This window comes from Pristiophorus japonicus, chromosome 17 (genome assembly GCF_044704955.1).
Source record: "Pristiophorus japonicus isolate sPriJap1 chromosome 17, sPriJap1.hap1, whole genome shotgun sequence".
Taxonomy (NCBI): domain Eukaryota; kingdom Metazoa; phylum Chordata; class Chondrichthyes; family Pristiophoridae; genus Pristiophorus; species Pristiophorus japonicus.
The window spans coordinates 38181445-38203838 of record NC_091993.1 but is presented as its reverse complement, the minus strand read 5'-3'; the positions used below and the strand labels follow the sequence as shown (position 1 = coordinate 38203838).

The window sequence follows — 22394 nt, the reverse complement described above, 5'->3', positions numbered from 1 at the left end:
AACCAGAGGCAAACACCAAGATGAGTGAGGCTATCGAGCAATTTGATATCAGCACTTCTGCTCTCTCTTGATTGCTCATGATATACAGCCTATCTGAGCACCAGTGTAGAGGGGGCATTACTCTGTATCTAACCTGTGCTGTGCCTGCTCTGGGAGTGTTCGATGGGACAGTGTCGAGGGAGCTTTACTCTGTATCTCTGATGGAGAGCTGCACTGTCGGAGGGGCAGTACTGAGTGAGCGCTGCACTGTCTGAGGGGCAGTACTGAGGGAGCACTGCGCTGTCTGAGGGGCAGTACTGAGGGAGTGTTGTGTTGTTGGAGGGGCAGTACTGAGGGAGCACTGCACTGTTTGAGGGACAGTACTGAGGGAGCGCTGCGCTGTTGGAGGGCAATACTGAGGGAGCGCCGCACTGTCGGAGAGACAGTATTGAGGGAGCGCCGCACTGTCGGAGGGGCAGTACTGAGGGAGCGCTGCACTGTCGGAGGGGCAGTACTGAGTGAGCGCTGCACTGTCGGAGGGGCAGTACTGAGGGAGCACTGCGCTGTCTGAGGGGCAGTACTGAGGGAGTGTTGCGTTGTTGGAGGGGCAGTACTGAGGGAGCACTGCACTGTTTGAGGGACAGTACTGAGGGAGCGCTGCGCTGTTGGAGGGCAATACTGAGGGAGCGCCGCACTGTCGGAGAGACAGTATTGAGGGAGCGCCGCACTGTCGGAGGGGCAGTACTGAGGGAGCGCTGCACTGTCGGAGGGGCAGTATTGGGAGAGCGCTGCACTATTGGAGGGGCAATACTGAGGGAGCGCTGCACTGTTGGAGGGGCAGTCCTGATGGTACTGATGCAAGGTGAAAGCAACATGTGTATGGCAGCTCATTCTTACAGACGTGCACCCAAAGGCTGTCATTCACTCTTAGTAAATAATGCAGTGGCCATCATGAATAAGTAGATGGAACAAAAGTTGCGACAAGACAGCTGTGGTGAAGCAGGTGTTATGGACCTCAGTTGGAGAAGACGCCCCACTTTTCTCGTTATGAAACTTGGGACATTTGTAAACAGGCAAAAATGGCCTCTTTTGTATCTTACTGCCTGACAACAGCCCGCACTTCTCTGGAGACACGTACTGACGGCAGGAAAAGTAGAGTGGCTGCGCTAACGTGTGTGAACAAAGTTGAATTTTCACTGAGCGCTATTTTTACTGAACTAGTTAATGTACTCACCATATTAACAAACTCGTTCACTTGTTTATTCTCAATAAGTTGGTCCAAATGATGCCCAGGAACGCTCTGCAAGTGCATAATATAGCGCGCTAACTGGAATTAAAAAGCTGTCTGCAGTTACAAGGTCACACCCTTCGGAATCAAAAATCCCACATTTCCATTCTGTGCAGCAGCTTTTTAAGTCGCACAAAGTGAACAGGAAGTCATGGGTGGCCTCCGATCAGTGTGAAGGCTGGGTGGAACAGGTGGACACCACAATGCATGCTGAAGGTCCCCAAATCTTCTGCTGAATGTTGTGCTGCCCATCTCCACAAGCCCTGTGTGACATGGCCCTTTGTTTCTTGTACCCAATACCAGCTCAAAGGTTCAGCCCTTCAATTATGGTCATCATCAGAGATTTTAAGGCAAAGTATGTTGACTTAAATATCATTGAAATATTTCTAATGAACCAATATTGCCAATTTCATGATGATCATGTTAAATAGCAATGAAAATACTAGAGATTAATTTTATTAAACAAATACTTAGGGGCTGAAATTGATGGCCTTACCGCCAACATTCCTTTGCTCGAACCGTCCCGTGCCACTTTCGTTGCATTGGGCGGCAAGCGCCTTTGCCGCCAAGAATGAGAGCTCCCGCCGGCTGCCGCCCAGATTGACGGCGTACGTTGCAGATTTGCCACCCGCCGATCTTCGAGAGACCTGAGTGATGAAAACCCTGCCCAAAGTACCGTCAGGGACCTCGGTGGCCATCGGCGGTCCTTTGGGCGGCGCTTGGGCCTTCATCAAATTCGGGCCCGTAATATTTTAGCAATTCAATTTGTATTACTACAGGTGATCCGTTAGTCCAGCAATTCCAACTTGCATTGCCTAACCAAATATTCATTGGTTTGAATCCCTCAGCCAATCTTCGATTAGACCTTCTCCCTGTCCCCATACATAATACATCCATAATTGTAAGGAACTGCACAAAGTGCACTTCATGTCAATGTGTGCTTCTCAATGTTCCTTATTATTTAGGCATGACCACTGCCAACGAACCGGAAGAAGTTGCGCAGTTCCAGTGTTTTTATTTGTTTGTTGGACTTCCCAAAATAAGAAATAAAGAAGCGGATTTAGAGAATTCTGCTAGAAGCAGGGACTTGAGCACATAAATCTAGGCTGACACTCCCAGTGCAGTGCCGAGGGAGTGCTGCACTGTCGGAGGTGCCGTTTTTTGGATGAGACGTTAAACTGAGGCGCCGTCTGCCCTCTCAGGTGGACATAAAAGATCCCATGGCACTATTTGGAAGAAAAGCAGGGGAGTTATCCCCGGTGTCTTAGCCAATATTTATTCTTTAATCAAAACAGCTTATCTGGTCATTATCACACTGCTGTTGGTGGAATCTTGCGACATTTTAAATAAAATTCAAAGAGTTTATTTTTAAAAGTTGCTATTTGCCCTTCAGACAGCGATTCATTAAATTGGAAAAATCACCAGTAACATTCCCAACCTAATAAGGTTAATGAAACTTTATTAGTGATGTGCTTCAGTGCTTCTCAGATCCTCCGTCTGTTGTGGTAAACGTTATTTTTTTAATTTGGTACCGAGCTACCGGTTCGTTGGCGGGAGTCACTCCATATTATTTATACACCTACGTCATTGACTACACAACCGTGTCCGCCATGGCTCAGTGGGTAGCACTCATGCCTTTAAGTCAGAAGGTTGTGGGTTCAAGTCTTGCTCCAGAGACTTGAGCAGAAACTCTAGGCTGACACCCCAGTGCAGTGCTGAGGGAGCGCTGCATTGTTTGTGTTATATATGGAAACATTGTAACTGTGTAAGACTTGCCACCAGAGGGCGCAACTGTTGCAGGACCAAGGGTCACCTGCACACCGTGTGCAAGGGAGTATAAAAGGTTGTCTGTCATGCTGCTTATGCACTCTGGTGTTGTATTAAAGAGACTAGGGTCACATCAGTTTTAGCTCACAGTACTCAGTCTTGTGGAGTTCTTCCACACTTAACAATTGGCGATGAGTAACAGATTACGAACTTTCACCTGGTCATGGCTGCCGTTGGTATTTGAGAGAGATTTGTAGAGGGTGATGATTGGGAAGCCTTCGTTGAGTGTCTCGACCAGTACTTCGTGGCCAACGAGCTGGATGGGGACCATAAAGTGATCAAGTGCAAGGCGATTCTCCTCACTGTGTGTGGGTCCACAATATACGGCCTCATCAAGAATCTGCTAGCACCGGAGAAACCAGCGGAGAAGACACATACAGAGTTGTGTACATTGGTTCAGAACCACCTCAAGCCGAAGGAGAGCGCCTTAATGGCCAGGTATCGCTTCTACATGCACCACCATTCTGAGGGCCAGGACATGGCGAGTTATGTCGCCGACCTGAGACGCCTTGTGGGAACATGCGAATTTGCTGGATTTTGGGGGGAATGCTGCGGGACTTTTTTGTGCTTGGCATCGGCCACGAGGTCATTCTTCGCAAGCTGATGTCCGCCGAATCCCTAGACCTGAGCAAGGCCATCACGATAGCCCAGACATTGATATCCACAAGCGATAATACCAGACAGATATCTTCCCAGCATCGAAGCTCACCGGCAAGTACTGTGCAGAAAATAATGTCACTCGCAGGCAGAACTACATATGGCAGAACTACACGCCTGCAGCTGCAAGACTTAGGATAAATCAAAAGTCTGCCATCAGGCGCGAATGCAAATCTATTAGCACCATGTTAGCGCTGCGGGGGTAATCATAGAGCCCATCAATGTCGATTCAAGCACTACGTGTGCAAAGGCTGCGAAACAATGGGGCACCTCCAGCGAATGTGCAAGAGTGCTGCGACTCACCATGTGGCAGAGTCGGCAGAGGGTGATCGATCCGGCGCGGATCATGCAGAACAAACAAGAGAGGCAACTCAACCCAACACCTTCACCACCAAGAGCCCTCCTATTATGCTGAAAGTCAAATTGAACAGTATTCCGGTTTCAATGGATTTGGACACGGGGGCGAGTCAGTCAATTATGAGCCAGAAGGCTTTTGAGAAACTGTGGGGCAACAAAGCACAAAGGCCCAAACTGAGCCCGATTCAGACAAAGCTGCACACCTACACCAAAGAGCTCATACCAGTCATTGGCAGTGCAGCAGTTAAGGTATCGTTTGATGGTGCTGTGCATGATTTATCACTGTGGATTGTACCAGGCGATGGCCCAACGCTATTCAGCAGAAGCTGGCTGGGAAAGATCCAATGGAACTGGGATGACATCAAGGCACTATCTTCAGTGGATGATGCCTCGTGCACCCAAGTGCTGAGCAAGTTTCTGTCGCTATTTGAACCAGGCATCGGCAACTTCACAGTCGCCAAGGTGCGGATCCATCTAGTCCCCAATGCAAGGCCCGTTCATCACAAGGCTCGAGCGGTCCCATATATGATGAGGGAGAAAGTCGAGATCGAACTGGACAGACTTCAATGAGAGTGAATCATATCGCCAGTCGAGTTTAACGAGTGGGCCAGACCGATTGTTCCGGTGTTGAAAAGCGATGGCACGATCAGAATCTGCAGAGACTACAGGGCAACGATCAACAGAGTCTCGTTATAGGACCAGTACCTGCTGCCCAAGGTGGATAACCTGTTCGCAACGTTAGCAGGGGGGAAGTCGTTCACCAAGTTGAACCTAACCTCTGCCTGCATGACACAAGAGCTGGCTGAATCTTCAAAAAGATTGTCATGCATCAACACGCACAAAGGGCTGTTTATATACCACAGATGCCCCTTTGGGATTCGCTCGGCTGCTGCCATCTTCCAGAGGAACATGGAGAGTCTGCTGAGATTGGTTCCGTGCATTGTTGTGTTTCAAGACGACATCCTGATCACCGGTCGTGACACCACCGAACACCTGCACAACCTGGAAGAGGTTCTAAGTCGACTAGACAGAGTGAGACTCAGGTTGAAATGCTCCAAGTGTGTTTTCCTGGCGCCAGAAGTCGAATTTTTGGGGAGAAAGATTGCGGCAGATGGCATCAGACCCATAGACTCAAAGATGGAGGCCATCAAGGATGCACCCAGACCACAGAATGTGAAGGAGCTGCGTTCGTTCCTGGGACTCCTCAAATATTTTGGTAACTTTCCACCCGGATTAAGCACTTTGCTGGAACCGTTGCACATGTTGCTACGTAAGGGTGATGACTGGGTTTGGGGTAAATCTCAAGAGACAGCCTTCGAGAATGTCAGAAACCTACTTTTTTCTAATAAGTTACTTGTACTGTATGACCCATGCAAACGATTAGTACTAGCTTGTGATGCATCTTCGTACGGGGTCGGCTGTGTGTTACAGCAAGCCAATATATCAGGCAAACTTCAACTGGTTGCATACGCGTCTAGAAGTCTGTCTAAGGCTGAAAGAGCCAACAGTATGGTCGAGAAAGGGGTTACGAAAATGCACCAATATCTATTTGGACTTCGGTTTCAGCATGAAACCGACCACAAACCGCTCATTTCGCTGTTTTCAGAAAGCAAAGGAATAAACACCAACGCATCCAAAGATGGGCACTAACATTGTCCGCCTATGACTATGTTATCCGCCACATACCAGGCACGGAAAACTGGGCTGATGCCCTCAGTCAGCTACCATTGCCCACTACCGGGGTGGAAATGGCGCAGCCTGCAGACTTGCTTCTGGTCATGGATGCTTTTGAGAGCGAGAGGTCACCTGTCACTGCTCACCAGATCAGGACCTGGATCAGCCAGGATCCTGTGCTATCACTTGTAAAAGGTTGCGTCCTCAATGGGAGCTGGGGAGATGCAAGATGAAATTAAGCCGTTTCAATGTCCATCCAGTCGGATTGTCTCTTATGGGGTAATCGCGTGGTTTTGCCAAAAAAAGGCAGGGAAATGTTCATACGCGACCTACACAGTACCCACCCAGACACATTCATGATGAAGGCTATCGCCAGGTTGCATGTTTGGTGGCCTGGCATTGACTCGGATTTGGAGTCATGCGTACACCAATGTAACACTTGCTCACAGTTGAGCAATGCACCAAGGGAGGCTGCACTGAGTCTGTGGTCATGGCCCTCCAAATCGTGGTCCAGGATCCACATAGATTTTGCTGGCCCCCTTCGAGGAAAGATGTTCTTAGTAGTAGTGGATGCTTACTCTAAATGGATTGAAGGTGTAATCATGTCATCCAGCACGTCCACTGCCACCATTGAAAGCCTCCGGGCCATGTTCGCCACCCATGGCTTGCCCAAAGTCCTTGTCAGTGACAATGGACCGTGTTTCACCAGCTCGGAATTCAATGAGTTTATGACCAGCAATGGCATCAAGCATGTCAGATCTGCCCCGTTTAAGCCCGCATCCAACGGTCAAGTGGAACGGGCAGTCCAAACTATCAAGCAGAGCTTGAAACGCGTGACGGAAGGCTCCTTGCAGACCCGCTTATCTCGGGTTCTGCTCTACTACCGGACGTGACCCCACTCGCTCACTGGGGTTCCCCTGGCAGAATGAAGAGGGCACTCAAAACCAGGCTCTCCCTAGTCCACCCGGATCTTAATGATCATGTGGAAACCCGGTGTCACCGGCAAAACATGTACCACGATCGCGCAGCTATATCACGTGACATTGATGTTAACGACCCTGTGTTTGTCCTGAATTACGGTCATGGTCCTAAATGGGTTGCTGGCACTGTCTTGGCCAAGGAGGGGAATAGAGTGTTTATAGTCAAACTATTGAATGGACAAATGTGCAGAAAGCATTTGGATCAGACCAAACTGCGGTTCACCGACAACCAGGAACAAGCTGAAGAGGACATCACCATCATCGATCCACCAACACACACCCAACCAGCAATTGACCTCTCTGACAATCAAGAGGATGAACCCACCATTCCCAACAGTCCTGTCAGACCAACCGCGCCGCAGTGCAGCAATGGTCCAACCAACTCACCCATGCCAGAGTTTGAACTCAGACGATCAGCCAGGGAGCGTAGGGCCCCGGATCGTCTCAACTTGTAAATAATTTGTATCAAAGACTTTGGGATGGAGTGATGTTATGTATGTAAACATTGTAACTGTGTAAGACTTGCCACCAGGGGGCGCAACTGTTGGAGGCCTAAGGGTCACCTGCACACCTCGTGCAAGGGAGTATAAAAGGTTGTCTGCCATGCTGCTTAGACACTCTGGAGTTATATTAAGGTCACATCAGTTTTAGGTCACAGTACTCAGTCTTGTGGAGTTCTTCCATAGTCCGAGGTGTCATCTTTCAGGTGAGACATTAAATCGAGGCCCCATTTGCCCTCTCAGGTGGATGTAACAGATCGCTTGGCATTATTTGGAAGAGCAGGGGAGTTCTCCCTAGTGTCCTGGCCAATATTTATTCTTCAACCAAAACAGCTTATCTAGTCATTATCACATTGCTGTTTGTGGGATCTGGCTGTGTGCAAATTGATGTAATGCAGGAAACACAGCAACAGTATTTCATTGGTTGTAAAGCGCTTTGGGACATCCTGAGGTCGGGAAAGTCGCTATATAAATGCAAGTCCTTCTTTACTTTCACTGTTGTCACTATTTGTGTCATTATGTTGCTACTCTGAGTTATCTGCATGTACATTAGGAGTAGGCTATTTGGCCCCTCGAGCCTACTCCGCCATTCAATAAGATCATGGCTGATCTGATCATGGACTCAGCTCCACTTCTCTGCCCACTCCCCATAACCCTTTATTCCCTTATCGCTCAAAAATCTGTCTATCTCCACCTTAAATATATTCAATGACCCAGCCTCCACAGCTCGCTAGGGCAGAGAATTCCATAGATTTACAACTCTCAGAGAAGAAATTTCTCCTCATCTCAGTTTTAAATGGGCGACCCCTTATTTTAAGACTATGTCCCGTGGTTTTAGTTTCCCCTATGTGGAAATCTCTTCTCTGTGTCCACCTTGTCGAGCTCCCTCATTATCTTATAAGTTTCAATAAGATCACCTCTCATTTTTCTGAACTCCAATGAGAATAGGCCCAACCTGCTCAACCTCTCTTCGTAAGTCAACCCCCTCATCTCCGGACTCAACCTAGTGAACCTTCTCCGAACTGCCTGCAATGCAAGTATATCCTTCCTTAAATACGGAGACCAAAACTGTATGCAGTACTCAAGGTGTAGCCTCACCAATACCGTTGTAGCAGGACTTCTCTGCTTTTATACTCTATCTCCCTTGCAATAAAGGCCAACATTCCATTTGCCTTCCTGATTACTTGCCGTATCTGCATACTAACTTTTTGTGTTTCATGCACAAGAACCCCAGGTCCCTCTGTACTGCAGCACTTTGCATTCTTTTCTCCATTTAAATTATAATTTTCTATTTTTTCTGCCAAAGTGGATAACCTCACACTTTCCAACATCTATCTTAGTTTTCCTAGGCATTTCAAATCCAACTTGCAGGAGACAGATAAGGCTTGAAATGACAGTTGGTAGTATTAATATATAAAAGCTTAACACATTCATATGACATTCCTTCAACTCATAATTACTAACATCAGTAACTCATATTGCAGACTGGGAATGAACCAGTGTAGAAACATCAGGTTCCTGATGAATGTGACACACAATGTGGGGCCGACCATTCTTCGAATCCCGATACAGAGTTAAGATGATGATCATTTATTGTGTACAATTGGTTTTGTCCTCTGAAACAATGCTGCAGCCAGTTAAGCAGGTCAATAGATTTGCCACATGACATTAGTTTTTCACATGACATTAGGCTGTCTGATCTGCTGAGCATTTCCAGCATTTTCTGTTTTTATTTCAGATTTCCCACATTGGCAGTATTTTGCTGTTGTATCAGTCTCTCAATGTTTAGGATAACACACCGATTGAAAGGTCAAGGAATGTCAAGGACCACTGCTTGGCACTGAGAAAGCCACTCCATCTCTGGACCATGGAATTGAGCACTGCAATAGGTGACTCTGTTTCATTGGAAATTCTTCAGTGATATTTAAGTTGATATATTTTGCCTCAAAATTTCTGATGACGCCATTATCTGCTGCTTTCCGTTATCAATGGGTGCGAGTAAAAGGACACACGAGTTGCACAGATCAGGCATCTCTTAAAGATGGCAGCACAACCTGTAAAGTCAAGGGAAACTACTCTAACTTTGCGATTGGCAATTTAAAAAGCAGCTCCATTTTTGGACAATGAATGTAAGAACTTCAATTGCTCATGTGCTCTGTTGCCAAATTGGCAACCAGACAGTAAACTGTTGATCATGCAACAGCTTCTTATTCTCTATTCTTTTCAAGAGCTTTGACATACTTGGCAGTCAAGCTTCTGGCATGTAGTTATCAGAGTCTGACGTTGACCCCCTTCTTGTAGTTGCACATGATGTTTGTAGCTTTCTACTGATTTGGGACACCATTTTTGACAGCATTAATTGAAATAGACGGGCAAGAGAGCAGCTGGTTCCACAAAGAGTGTTTCCAGAGACCAACAACCTGTGCCTTTGGGGTTAGTCGTTTTTCTGGGATCCAGCTTTTCAAGATGTTTTTTGTGTGAGATTCTTCATTTGGCTGATTGAGTTGCTGGAGTCTAATGGAACATTTGGTATCTGATCTTGAATTTTGGGTGACAGATATGATTTGGCAATATCCATAAAATCAGGCATGGGACCCCATTCTTCACAGAACGAGGTTGGGGGGGGGGGGTGGTGGAGGCTCGGTCAGGCCTTTACGTTGGAAACATATCTTTGCAATCTTCCACCAGTCCTTAGAGTCTATCTACTGATCCTGCTGTTTGGAGCTTTGATGAACGGACAATAAGGCCTTTTCATATTTGGATTTGGTTTGGAAATAATCTTTGCAGTTGTTTTGATTGCCTGATGTTTCCCAGTTATCAACACATCTTTGCTTTTTTAATCTAACAACTTTTATAAAATCAGAACTCTGAGCAAATCTTTAGCTGAAAAAGATTCAACTCTAACAATAAATGCAATCTTCTTGTTCTGTGTCTAGGTCAAGTCTCACTCATTCAAATGATAGATAGAGTATCAGTGTAAGGTAGAAAATTCTGCTTGAATTTCATTTTGCTTTGTCTGTGTGAAGCATTTTGGGAGATTTTTCTATGTTCAAGGTGCTATATAATTGCAATTTTGTTTTGTTTAGCCTATCCCAATTGCCTGGTTATAGAAACATAATACTCAACGTAATATCCAAGATATCTATTGTATAGCTTAACTTCCTGCCAGTGGTGAAACACCCATAAGATAGTTTTTCCTTCCTTCTTAGGTCCTTCAAATAAACTTAAATACAAAAACATACAAAGTGAAAAGACACTGTACATTGAAAGAAAAAGAACTTCCATTTATATAGCATCTGTACCAGCCTCAGGGCAACCTAAAACACTTCACAGCCAATGAAGCATTTGGAAATGTTGTCAACTGTTGTAATGTAGGGATAAGTGGCAGCCAATCTACGCACAGCAAGCTCCCACAAACAGCAATGAGGTAAATGACCACATCTGTTTTTTTTCATGAACTGATTTTGGTTGAGGGATAAATATTAGCCAGGAAACCAAAAAGAACTCCTCTGCTCTTCACTAGTGCCATGGGATCTTTTACGTCCACCCAAGAGGGCAGATGGGGGTCTCGATTTAATGTCTCACCCGTAAAGAAGGCACCTCCGACAGTGCAGCACACCCTTAGTAATGTGCTGGCCTGTCAACTTGGATTATGTGCCCAAGTCTCTGGAGTGGGACTTGAGCCCACAACCTTCTGAGTCAGAGGCCAGAGTTTGACCAATTATGCCAATGCTAACTCTGACAAACTGGACGGACTAATTAAAAATGAACCAATCAAAAACACAGTTCCATTCACTGGGTGGAAAGGCTATCAATCAACAACTTGCAACCACCACAACATCGACCAATCAAATTACTTATTTTTGTGGCCAAATCTGGCATTCAAGAACTAGCCACTACCGCAAAACTGACCAATCTAGTTGCTCCAATAAATTCTCCCAATTTCTTTCAGGAACAAAGCTGCTTTTTGAGCAACTAAATTTATAAATTACTAAAGGCATAATAAAATCTCCTAGACAGCCAGAAACCTACCTTCTTTATTTTCAAAAGTCCTGTGACATCTTTTTCTGGTCACGGAATTGGCTCTTTCTCTGGGGCCTGGGCCGGGATTCGACTAGATTCCTGGATTTTGCAATATTTAGTTTGGCTTTCCTGCTGATATCTTCTGAGTTCTTGCATCAATTCAATTTGCATGCATTTGTCTCAAACTGCCTTTCTCACCCCTCTCTCTCTCTCTGTCTCTCTTGGTCTCAGTTTCCTTTACTGTATGCCTCCTGCTCTCTATGCCTTTTAGAGCATACGAAATAGGAGCAAGAGTAGGCCACCTTGCCCCTTGAGCCTGCTCCGCCATTCAATAAGATCATGGCTGATCTAATCATGGACTCAGCTCCACTTCCCTGCCCGCTCCCCATAATCCTTTACTCCCTTATCGCTCCCTTATCTCAAAAATCTGTCTATCTCCATCTTAAATATATTCAATGACCCAGCCTCCACAGCTCTCTGGAGCACAGAATTCCACAGATTGACAACACTCAGAGAAGAAATTCCTCCTCATCTCAGTTTTAAATGGGCGACCCCTTATTCTGAGACTTTGTCCCCTAGTTTTAGTTTCCCCTATGAGTACACAGTTTCTATCTTTTATCTCTCTTTCTCTACCTCTTTCTTTCGTCTGATGATCTCAGATGACCCACCAAAAACAGATCTTCCCCCGAGTTGGTCTTAAGTGATCCCTGGTGGTTTTATGTTTGGCTTGAAGCCGGCTGCGTGGAAACTCCTCCTGTGAAATCCAGCAGCGCTAGCACTAATCTCACGCAATATGAACGTCCTGAAAAGGTTTGCTGTTTTACTTATCTTTAAGAATAAATGGATTTCTACAACAACTGCATTGTTCTAGCCACTGATCAACAAGCAGAAAATAGGCAGTTATACCTCCGATGGTTCGATTCTTGTGGCCGATCCCACTATGTTGCAGACACCGCACTGCTAACACATTTCACACTACAGCATCTTCATTCCACTTAAATGACAAATTAGATATTAGAATTTTTTTTAAATCCCTGTTATTTTCTATGTTAAATAAAGCAGATGGCCTAAAATTAGGCTGCAGTGCAGTAAAACCAGCAGGTTGTCAAGACGATGACATGACTCTGAGCTTCGCTTCCAATTTAATTTCTCTTACATTCTAAAAAGCACCTGCACCATGGTATTCACATTAGAGTCACAGCAGATTTGGAGGTTGATCTGGAAGATTTAAACTTGGGTCGGAATCAATAACTCATTACAGCTGGAGTTCAGATCATTACACCAGGCAAGCATGAAAGCACACATTGTGCAAAGAATCTCGAGAGGCATTAGAAAGCACGCTGACAATTTAACATATTAAATTAGCACTGCAAGTGAATTCCAGGAAATAAAAAGTACATATGGGTGAAATTATCAAGTGTTTGGAATAAGAATATGTGACAGCAGAAAACCATTTTTACACAGATTTCCTAGCCCGATACCAACCAGAAGAAACTTCTGTCTTTTTTGTTCTCAAAGTACTATAAAGGTACACTGGGCAGCAATAATGGTTTCCACATACTCTGTACAATGGTTACCAAGTGAGAAGATCTGTGCCAACATTAGAACCAACAGGTTGTCATTGACTGTTAAGATCCAGTTTTTAAAATAAATTGCATCAAAACAAAGCTTAAACTGGAACAATTTTTTTTTAGCACAGAACAATGAGAGATAAACGCGGAGTCCCATCAGTTTGTGCTGCTCCACATAATGTCTGACGGTCTGACACTTAACCTCTGCACACATTAGGCTGGATTTTCCGATTGGCTACTGACAATTAACAGGCAAGAAGCGGGAGCAGCCAATTGGAAAACTTGGCGGTGATCCGTTAGAGCAGACGTGCGCTCAGTTAGCAGTCCATCCGATTTTCTAGTCAGGCGTTGAACTGGTGGCAGATGCAACCACCAGCCTAGAGTTAATTATATAAGTTGGACCTCTGTGGTCCGGCAACCTCAGGACCCAGAGTAACAAACCGAGCCAACCCCCTCGTTACCATCTCCTGCTATACTTTGTGAGCCATCAAACAGTGCCGTGCGTTAGAGAGGTGCACCACTCCATAATGTCTCTCAAATCTCTCCTGCCTTCCACCCTATCACAAACCTTCCCTTTTGTTCTTTTCTCCCCTCCCCCTTTCAGTGATCCCTTGCACTTCCTTAAGAACAGTCTGAACTTTTGTCAGTTCTGACAAAGGGTCACCGACCTGAAACGTTAACTCTGTTTCTCTCTCCACAGATGCTGCTTGACCCGCTGAGATTTACAGCATTTTCTGTTTTTATTTCAGATTCCAGCATCCGCAGTATTTTGCTTTTGCAAAGAAGACAGGACACTCACCCACACAATGTAAATGAAGCTGGCCCTGAAACATCTGTTGGTTGGCGCTAATAAGGTTTCTTCTTCGGTGATCCCTCGTATCGAGGATGACTTGCTTCCACACCAAAAAAGGATGAATTCACAGGTATTTCAAGGAAGGACCTGACATTCCAGGTCCCGATCTACACCTTGAAGGGTGGAAGATGCCTGTGCGTGGATTTTTTTTTAACGTGTGGTGGCCGTTGCACACCAGCCACCACATGGGCTTGACAGAGCTAGGTCTTGGTCCAGTGGCAAGAATTAGCCAAGACGACTGGAAACTAGCTCTGCTGCACAGACCGAGCGCGCACACATAGCGCAATATGGGCTGGCCCACGCCTCTTCTGGACCCCGAATATTCTGGGCTAATAATGCATCACAGGACTACCAGCAGATGGAAGGCACGATTGGAAAATCTGTTATTTACTCTGAGATCAGGCATGCTTTTTTTCAAACTCATTCTTGAGATGTGGGCGTCGCTGGCAAGGCCGGCATTTATTGTCTGTCCCTAATTGCCCTGAGAAGGTGGTGGTCTTGAACCACTGCAGTCCGTGCCGTGTGGTGAATGTACTCCAACAGTGCTGTTAGGTAGGGAATTCCAGGATTTGTGACTTTAAAAATCACTAAGCCGATTAATGTGTTGTAAGGAAATTTAATAATGCTACCTCAATTATGTGAGGTACGTATCCAATTGTCATGGTGCTGATCCAACTTTTTCCAAAATTCAGAGCGCCTCCACATCTGGATCTAGGTTAGAAGGTGGTTCTTTTCCCAGAGAATAGTAGACCTCTAGAACAGGCTCCCTCTCATGTGGTGGATGCAGACTCACTGAATTCCTGGCTGCGGTGGAGATGAACTCTTACAGAAGGTAGGTTCTGCAGGGAATTCAGGGCCAGAGTGATCTCCTGGACTAATTTCCGTCGCCTAGATGGGTCGGAAAGGAATTTCCCAGATTTTTTTTCTCCCAAATTGGCCTGGTTTTTTTTGAACTGTTTTTTTTTTGCCTCTCCCAGGAGATCACGTGGTTTTGGGCGGGGTGCAGTGTATATGTTGTGATACACAAGGTATCTAATTGTGTGGGACAGGCTCGATGGACCAGATGATCTTTACCTGTCTGTCAGTGTTTGGATGTGCACTGTGGATAGGCAGTGATGCTCTGGGTCTCAGAGGAAGCTGCAGCATCCAGTCTTTGCAGTTAGCAGACTGAAATCTATTAACAGATGCAATTCTATCAGCCCAAGGCGGAGGCCCTGACTCGCATTGTTAAGTAGGTAGTCTGGATCTCTATGCATGTTATGAAGCACGTCAGTCTCTCAGGCATTATGTTATCTCTTGTCGGAGCTAACACAGCAATGTCAGTCCACCACTCTCCGTGGCTCTGCCTGCTGGCAGTGCAGGAGAGCCAATTTGTAACATGGTACTCAGGTCCTGCAGCGAAGTCCACTTAAACACACATCACTTTTGACAGCTGAGAATGTGCACTAAACCTCGCCTTGCATTGAACCCATCGGCACACTGTACATTGAAATCTTTAACGCTGCCCAGTTTCATTCATCATAAAACGGAAGCTAGCTAACCAAAGCATTCCAAAGTCTGTCGATCATCTAAGTGGAGTGCAATGCTAAGCTGCTTCAGTGAGTGGATGCTTCAAGTGTAAGTGATATGAAAGATTTCAATGTGGGTTATAAACAGACATGCAAAACAATGCTATGAATAGGTTGCAAATGAAGAAAGCCCAATCAGTATTCTTATATTTCCTAAAAGAGCCACAAGGGGGTAATTATCTGAACTTCAGCTCTCTGAGGGGTGGGGGTGGGGGGGGGGGGGGGGGAGGAGGGTAGTGATGGTTTCCTGATCATTACTTTAAATGTTAGAAAATTGTTCGCAGCGCTTTGTGGATTTCCGACATGTGCTCCTGCTAGGTGAGGCTTCCCACTGGGAACGCATAGTCAGAAAATTAGTGCTGGCCAGCAGAGTCTCTGGGGGCAGTCAGTGAGGCTCCTTCGCAGAACCTAGGGTAGTCAGAGAGGGGAGAGTCACAGGAAAGAGAGAGAGAGAGAGAGAGAGCAAGTAGGAGAAGTTAAGAGGACTCCTCAGGAGGACAGATGAGCAGGAGGAAGAGTAGACAGGTTCGGAGAGTCTCTCAGGAGGGGAGAGTCACCACAGGGAGAGCAGGGGCAGTCTAAGAGATTCTCAATACAGGAACAGAGTGGCATTGGGTAGACCAGGGACGGGTTTGGGGGTGGGGGGGGAGGGGGGGGGGTCGGATGGGACAGTGGCCCGGGGCCCAAGCCCAGAGTGGGGCCCATATAGGTTAGGATTAAGGGTCAGAGTAAAAATTATTGACATATGTGATGTAGCAAGAGCAGAGCGAAGCCACAAGGGCTCAGGAACATGTTAAGAACATAAGAAATAAGAACAGGAGTCGGCCATTTGGCCCCTTGACCCTGCTCTGCCATTCAATAAGATCATGGCTGATCTGATCATGGACTCAGCTCCACTTCCCCGCCTGCTCCCCATAACCCTTTGTTCCCTTATCGCTCAAAAATCTGTCTGTCTCCATCTTAAATATATTCAATGACCCAACCTCCACAGCCCTCTGGGGCAGAGAATTCCACAGATTTACAACTCTCTGAGAAGAAATTTCCCCTCATCTCAATTTTAAATGGGCGGCCCTTTATTCTGAGACTATATCCCCTAGTTTAAGTTTCCCCTATGAGTGGAAATATCCTCTCATAGTTATTCTCGACTAGATGTAAACAGGCATTAGACGCCTGCAGTGCCTGGCAGGGCAGTGCCAGCCAACACTTCTGGCCCAGCATGTCATACTGAGCTGACATGGTCTAATCCAACACTAATGTTTGTAGAAATATCTTAATAAAGTTTTAGTCATTATTTTGTATTGTTATTATCACTGCTTCAGACACTATTTGTTTACCTATTGGTGAAGAATGTACATAATACATACATGAGAGGTACTAGCTTAAAGGTCTTGTCGCAGTTCTTGTAGTAAGCATGCTATACTGCAGGATGTGAGTGGGAGTGGGGGGCCCATGGCTGGGGTACCACCCAGGGCCCAAGGCACCCTTAACCCATCCCTGGGCCAGACATACATCTTTCTCATTTTATTTAAAAAAAATAGGAGACAGGCAAGATATTATAGAACTGGCTTGTCTCCAAGTTTACCCGAATCACTTGTTCAGTATTTAATATTCCAGCTTTTCACTTAATGGTAGAAATGACCATCCGTACTGTGGTTGCTTGAACCCCTGCAGAGCTGGTACCAAATTCTACCTGTTAGTTTAGCTGTGACATTAACCCATTTTAAGTAAGTGGGTCTCTGTTAAAGAATTGGAGTGAGGAACTTGGTGTGAGTGTTAGGAGATGGAGGAGGGGTGGTGGGGAGGAGGAGTTGTGGGGGGGGGGGGGGGGTAGTAAACTGGTTATAAAAACAAAAGATGCTGGAAATCTCAACGGATCAGGCAGCATCTATGGAAAGAAAGCAGAGTTAACGTTTCGGGTCGATAACCCTTCATCAGAACTCCGAGTGTTCGGAAAGAACAGATTCTTAAGAAACGTAGAAAACAGGAGCAGTCGTAGGCCATTCGGCCCTTCAAGTCTGCATCGCCATTCAATATGATCATGGCTGATCCTCTATCTCAACACCATATTCCCGTATTCTCCCTAGACTCCTTGATGCCTTTTGTTTTTAGAAATCTATCTCTCTCCTTCTTAAAAATATTCATTGACTTGGCCTCCACAGCCTTCTGTGGTCGAGAATTCCACAGGTTCACCACCCTCTGAGTGAAGAAATGTCTCCTCATCTCAGTCCTAAATTTCCTACCCCGTATCCTGAGACTGTGACCCCTTGTCCTAGACTTCCCAGCCAGGGGAGCCATCCTCCTCGCATCCAGTCTGTCCAGCCCCGAGAATTTTATACGTTTCAATGAGATCCCCTCTCATTCTTCTAAACTCCAGTGAATACAGGCCTAGTCGACCTAATCTCTGCTCATACGACAGTCTTGCCATCCCAGGAATCAGTCTGGTGAACCTTCGCTGCACTCCCTCTGTGGCAAGTATATCCTTTCTTAGGCAAGACCAAAACAGCACACAATACTCCAGGTGCAGTCTCACCAAGGCCCTGTACAACTGTAGTAAGACATCCTTGCTCCTGTACTTAAGTCCTCTTGCAATGAAGGCCAACATATCATTTGCCTTGCTACCTGCTTGCTGCATCTGCATGTTTGCTTTCAATGACTGGTGTACAAGGACACCCAGCACTGAAAGGGGGAGGGGAAGAAAGAACAAAAGGGAAGGTCTGTGATAGGGTGGAAGACAGGAGAGATTAGAGACACAAAAAGGGATGATGGACCAAATTGAAATGGCAATGCCTGGAGTTAGAAAAACATTGGTCAAGATAGGGTGTGAATGGCGGGATAATGATCAAATGCCATTAGAGAACCATTAAACTGGTTAAGTGGATCTCCTGTTCATTACAAAACCTGCCCAATTTTTATTTCCAATGATTTCAATGGGGATGAAGTTTAGGTGGGTTCTATAATGGGCAGGCAATCCGCTTCGCCAGTTTACCTCCCAAGCAGTGAAGGTGAAAAGTCCCCTAGCGTGTCCACAGTTTTTTTTATTTGTGGGGCCATCAGTGTGCACCATGGGGCCTCGGGGGGCCACATCTATAAAGGTTCAAAGCAGGCTTCCAATAACATATCTGAAGCTGCTGATGCAGGCAGAGTTTAGTGGTCTAATTTAGAATTTATCCACTAATAAGACAAAAGTGCTTAAAGAACAGCTTCTTCTTCATTACAACAGTGACTACACGCCAAAAGTACTTCATTGGCTTAAAGCACTTCAAGACTTCCGGTGGTCATGAAAGGCGCTATATAAATGCAAGTCTTTTCTAAACTCCCAGGCCTACAGAGTTCAAACAGGAAAAACCAACAAAGAAGTAGTTGGCTGGAATTAGGGCCAGATTATCAACGCTCGAGGGCTGAATATCCAGCCCTGGGGACATAGTTAGCCCTTGAGCGCCTGCTCCAAGGGTTCATGGCAACAATGCCGACTGTGATTTCTGCCCTTCACTTGCTCAATGGTCTTTTCTTCCTTTCACATTTTTATTATGTGAATTTAATGTAATATGATGGCGCGAGAAGATTTCAAAACCAGTGTGACAGAGGTCCCTGATAAGTTAAAGGGGGCTTCAAAGCAGAAAATAAAAGGGGCCAGATGGAATATTTCTGAGACTTCGAAAGGAAGATAGGGAGATAATGTTTTTAGCATGGACGATCGGCAAGAAAGAATGATTAGCACTGGCAAGATCCCGCAGATTGGAAGCAAACACGTCTAGTGCAGGTGGTAAGTCTGACTTCAGGAAGAACAGGCCCATCAGGCTAACACTAGGAACAGGTAAATAACAGGAAGGATGGAGGAATCAGTATAGAAAAAACTTAATAAGCAGACAACATGATTTAGAAGGGGCAGCTCCTCCCTAACAAACCTACTTGATTTCTTTGAGGAGGTCTCAAGTAATGTAGACAGTGGAGCTCCTTGTGATAGGAACAGAAGGACTTAGTGATAGGAGTGGGCCATTCAGCCCCTCGAGTCTGTTCCGCTAATTCAATTAGATCACGGCCGATCTGCACCTCAACACCATTATACCTGCCTTTGAGCCAGATACTTTGATACCCTTCGTTCCCGTTAAGCTGCACAGTTGGGCAACACTTTGGAGGTCCCGCTCGCTGGCTTCACAATGGAAAAAACGTGCATGCGCGGAAATTTCAGTGGGCCGCGCAGCCTCTTAAAGGGGCTTCACACCGCCAAAAAAATTTAAGGGAACATTGCCCTCATCCTAATCTATCAATCTCAGTCTTGAAAATTTAAATAGGTTTCGCAACTTCCCTTCTCCCTGCAACCATAATGTACCTGTGACTGACTAAATACGAAAAGTTGTCCTCCTTCACAAAGGCACTCTTCCCCCTCGGCTCTTTAATTCAGAGGTTCCCTCCCCCTCACAGTAGTACTTTCTACTGGGCGGGGAGGGTTAAAATACACCCTTATCTGTATTTTGCCAAGTTTCATTTTCATGTTGCCATGATGTGCCCATCACCCCTCTTCTCGGGTTGTGCATCAGCAACCCGATATATTTTGCGCTATCCCTTGCCCTGCAACTGAGAATGGAACTTAGCCGGCATACTCAATGTTTTAATTTTTTATTTATTTGTTCACGGGATGTGGGTGTTACCGGCAAGGCCAGCGTTTATTGCCCATCCCTAATTGCCCTTGAGAAGGTGGTGGTGAGCCACCATTTCAGAAGGCAGTTAAGAGTCAATCACATTGCTGCGGTCCTGGAGTCAGATCAGGTCAGGAAAGGCAGATTAGTGAACCAGATGGATTTTTATGACAATCCTGTAGCTTTGTCGTCACTATTACTGATACCAGCCTTTTTTTTTAAATTCCAGATTTATTTATTAACTGAATTTAAATTCCCCAGCTGCTGTGGTGGGATCTGAACTCATGTCTCCGGATCACTAATACAAAAGCAAAATACTGCGGATGTTGGAATCTGGAATAAAAACAGAAAATGCTGGAGAAGTCGAGGACGGGAAGGGAAGAGTCGGAGATGGACCCTCCCCTCCCCCCTCAGAGACGGTTTCTTTTTTTCTCCCTGTCTCTAATGGCGGTTGGTCATTATCCCGCCATTCACACCCTATCTTGACGAATGTTTTTCTAACTCCTGGCATTACCATGTAAATTTGGGCCATCAGCCACTTTGTCTCTAATCTCTCCTGTCTTCCACCCTATCACACAGACCTTCCCTTTTGTTCCTTCTTCCCCTCCCCCTTTCGGTGCTTGTTAAGAATCTGTTCTTTCCGAACACTCTCCAGTTCTGTCGAAGGGTCATCGACCCGAAACGTTAACTCTGTTTCTCTCTCCACAGATGCTGCCTGACCTGCTGAGATTGCCAGCATTTTCTGTTTTTATCTCCGGATCACTAGTCCAGGTCTCTGGATTATGAATCCAGTCACATAACCACTAGCCACTATGCTACCGTACCCGCAGAACTAAACGAATGCAAGAATACCTGCCTAAAAAGAGCAGAAATGGTTGTCTTTCCGTCTTACCTGGCTGGACAGTCCCAGTTGTTGCACGGTTCAGTAACTAAGGGGGGTTTGGGAAGCTCATAGCAGGCTGACTCATTCACCTCAATGCCATTAGTGTTTAGGCAGAGCAGTTTTCTGTACCGGACTCCTGCATTGCCACAGGTTGTCGTGCAGGCACCCCAAGGGCCAGGTGCCCACATCAAATCTGTTTCGGAAAAAAAAAATCATTAACAGTGACTTATGAGAAGATTTAAATGTTGTCACAGAATAATAAATATAGTTATAAGAACATATGAAATAGGAGTAGGTCATACAGCCCCTCGAGCCTGCTCCGCCTTTCAATAAGATCATTGGCCTCAACTCCACTTCCGTGCCCGCTCCCCGTAACCCTTGACTCCTTTATCGTTCAAAAATCTCTCTGTCTCCACTTTGAATATATTCAGTGACTCAGGCTCTACAGCTGTCTGGGGCAGAGAATGCCAAAGATTCATGACCCTCTGAGAGAAGAAATTCCTCCTCATCTCCGTTTTAAATGGGCCACCCCTTATTCTGAAACTATGCTCCCTAGTTCTAGTTCAGATATGGTCATTTTCTGAGACATTTGGAAGCATGGGACTCCACAGCAAAGCTTCAATATTGAAAAACACAAGATGAAAAATTGAGAACGTGGAAATATAAACACGTGTTATGGTGTTAAATTATATAAAACAGAAAAAGGTTCAATTTGTGATAATATTTGACTTTTTGTAAAATGTAATAAATACAGTCATAAGCCAAATCTATCTTTAATGATTTTTAATAGTGTATGACTCAGAATAGCTATTGTGTTCATTTTAATTATAACAGTACAGTAACATGTGCAAAGCACTGTGTGGTGCAATGAGTTAGTGTGTTGGCTTTACACCTCAGGGACCTGGGTGCATACCCTGCTGAGGCTCTTGGGGAGGAAGTGTCCTCTCTCGTCTGCCTGCATTAAATAGCCTCAGGTGGGTCTAACTGTCGGTAAATTGGCCTGAATATTGACATAAACGAGCAATCTCTGGTATGGGAAAGGATAATGCTCCATTTTCCAACACTCACATACCGCAGTGTAACTGACCTGGGAGTAACTCACAGCGACACTGGGTACAGCTGCATGTGCTCCATTCCCCAGTACACTCACACCCCACGCGGCAACCTGGAGTCACTCACACTGATATTGGGCTCCCGAGACTGGGGAAAAACATATAGCGTAGATAGTATACACATGCATTTAACGCGAGGCTAGATAAGCATATGAGGGAGAAGGGAACAGAGGGTTATGCTGATAGATTTAGATGAGGAAAGACGGGAGGGGGTTCGAGTGGGGCATAAATGCCGGCATGGACTGGTTGGGCTGAATGGCCTGTTTCTGTGCCGTATATCCGATGTAATATTATTAGAGCGGAGTCGATGTGGGAGATTGCACTATATTGGGCCGAATGGCTTGTTTCTGTGCCATATATCCCGTGTAATATTATTAGAGCGGGGTCGATGTGGGAGATTGCACTGTATTGGGGCATATGCGATACCTGACCCGATAATACCCAAGTATCAAAAGAATCCTCAATTGGATGAGTTAATAAAAGGT

At 45.7% G+C, this 22394-nt stretch overlaps 1 protein-coding gene across 1 annotated transcript in view; it reads right to left on the bottom strand.

The window, feature by feature from the left end:
• Positions 1-22394, bottom strand: part of LOC139227970 (ADAMTS-like protein 3) — a 61752-nt gene that overhangs the window by 9897 nt on the left and 29461 nt on the right. The window contains exon 7 of the mRNA XM_070859129.1: positions 20807-20990. Coding sequence (XP_070715230.1) covers positions 20807-20990 — 184 coding nt within the window. The remainder of the gene's footprint in view (positions 1-20806; positions 20991-22394) is intronic.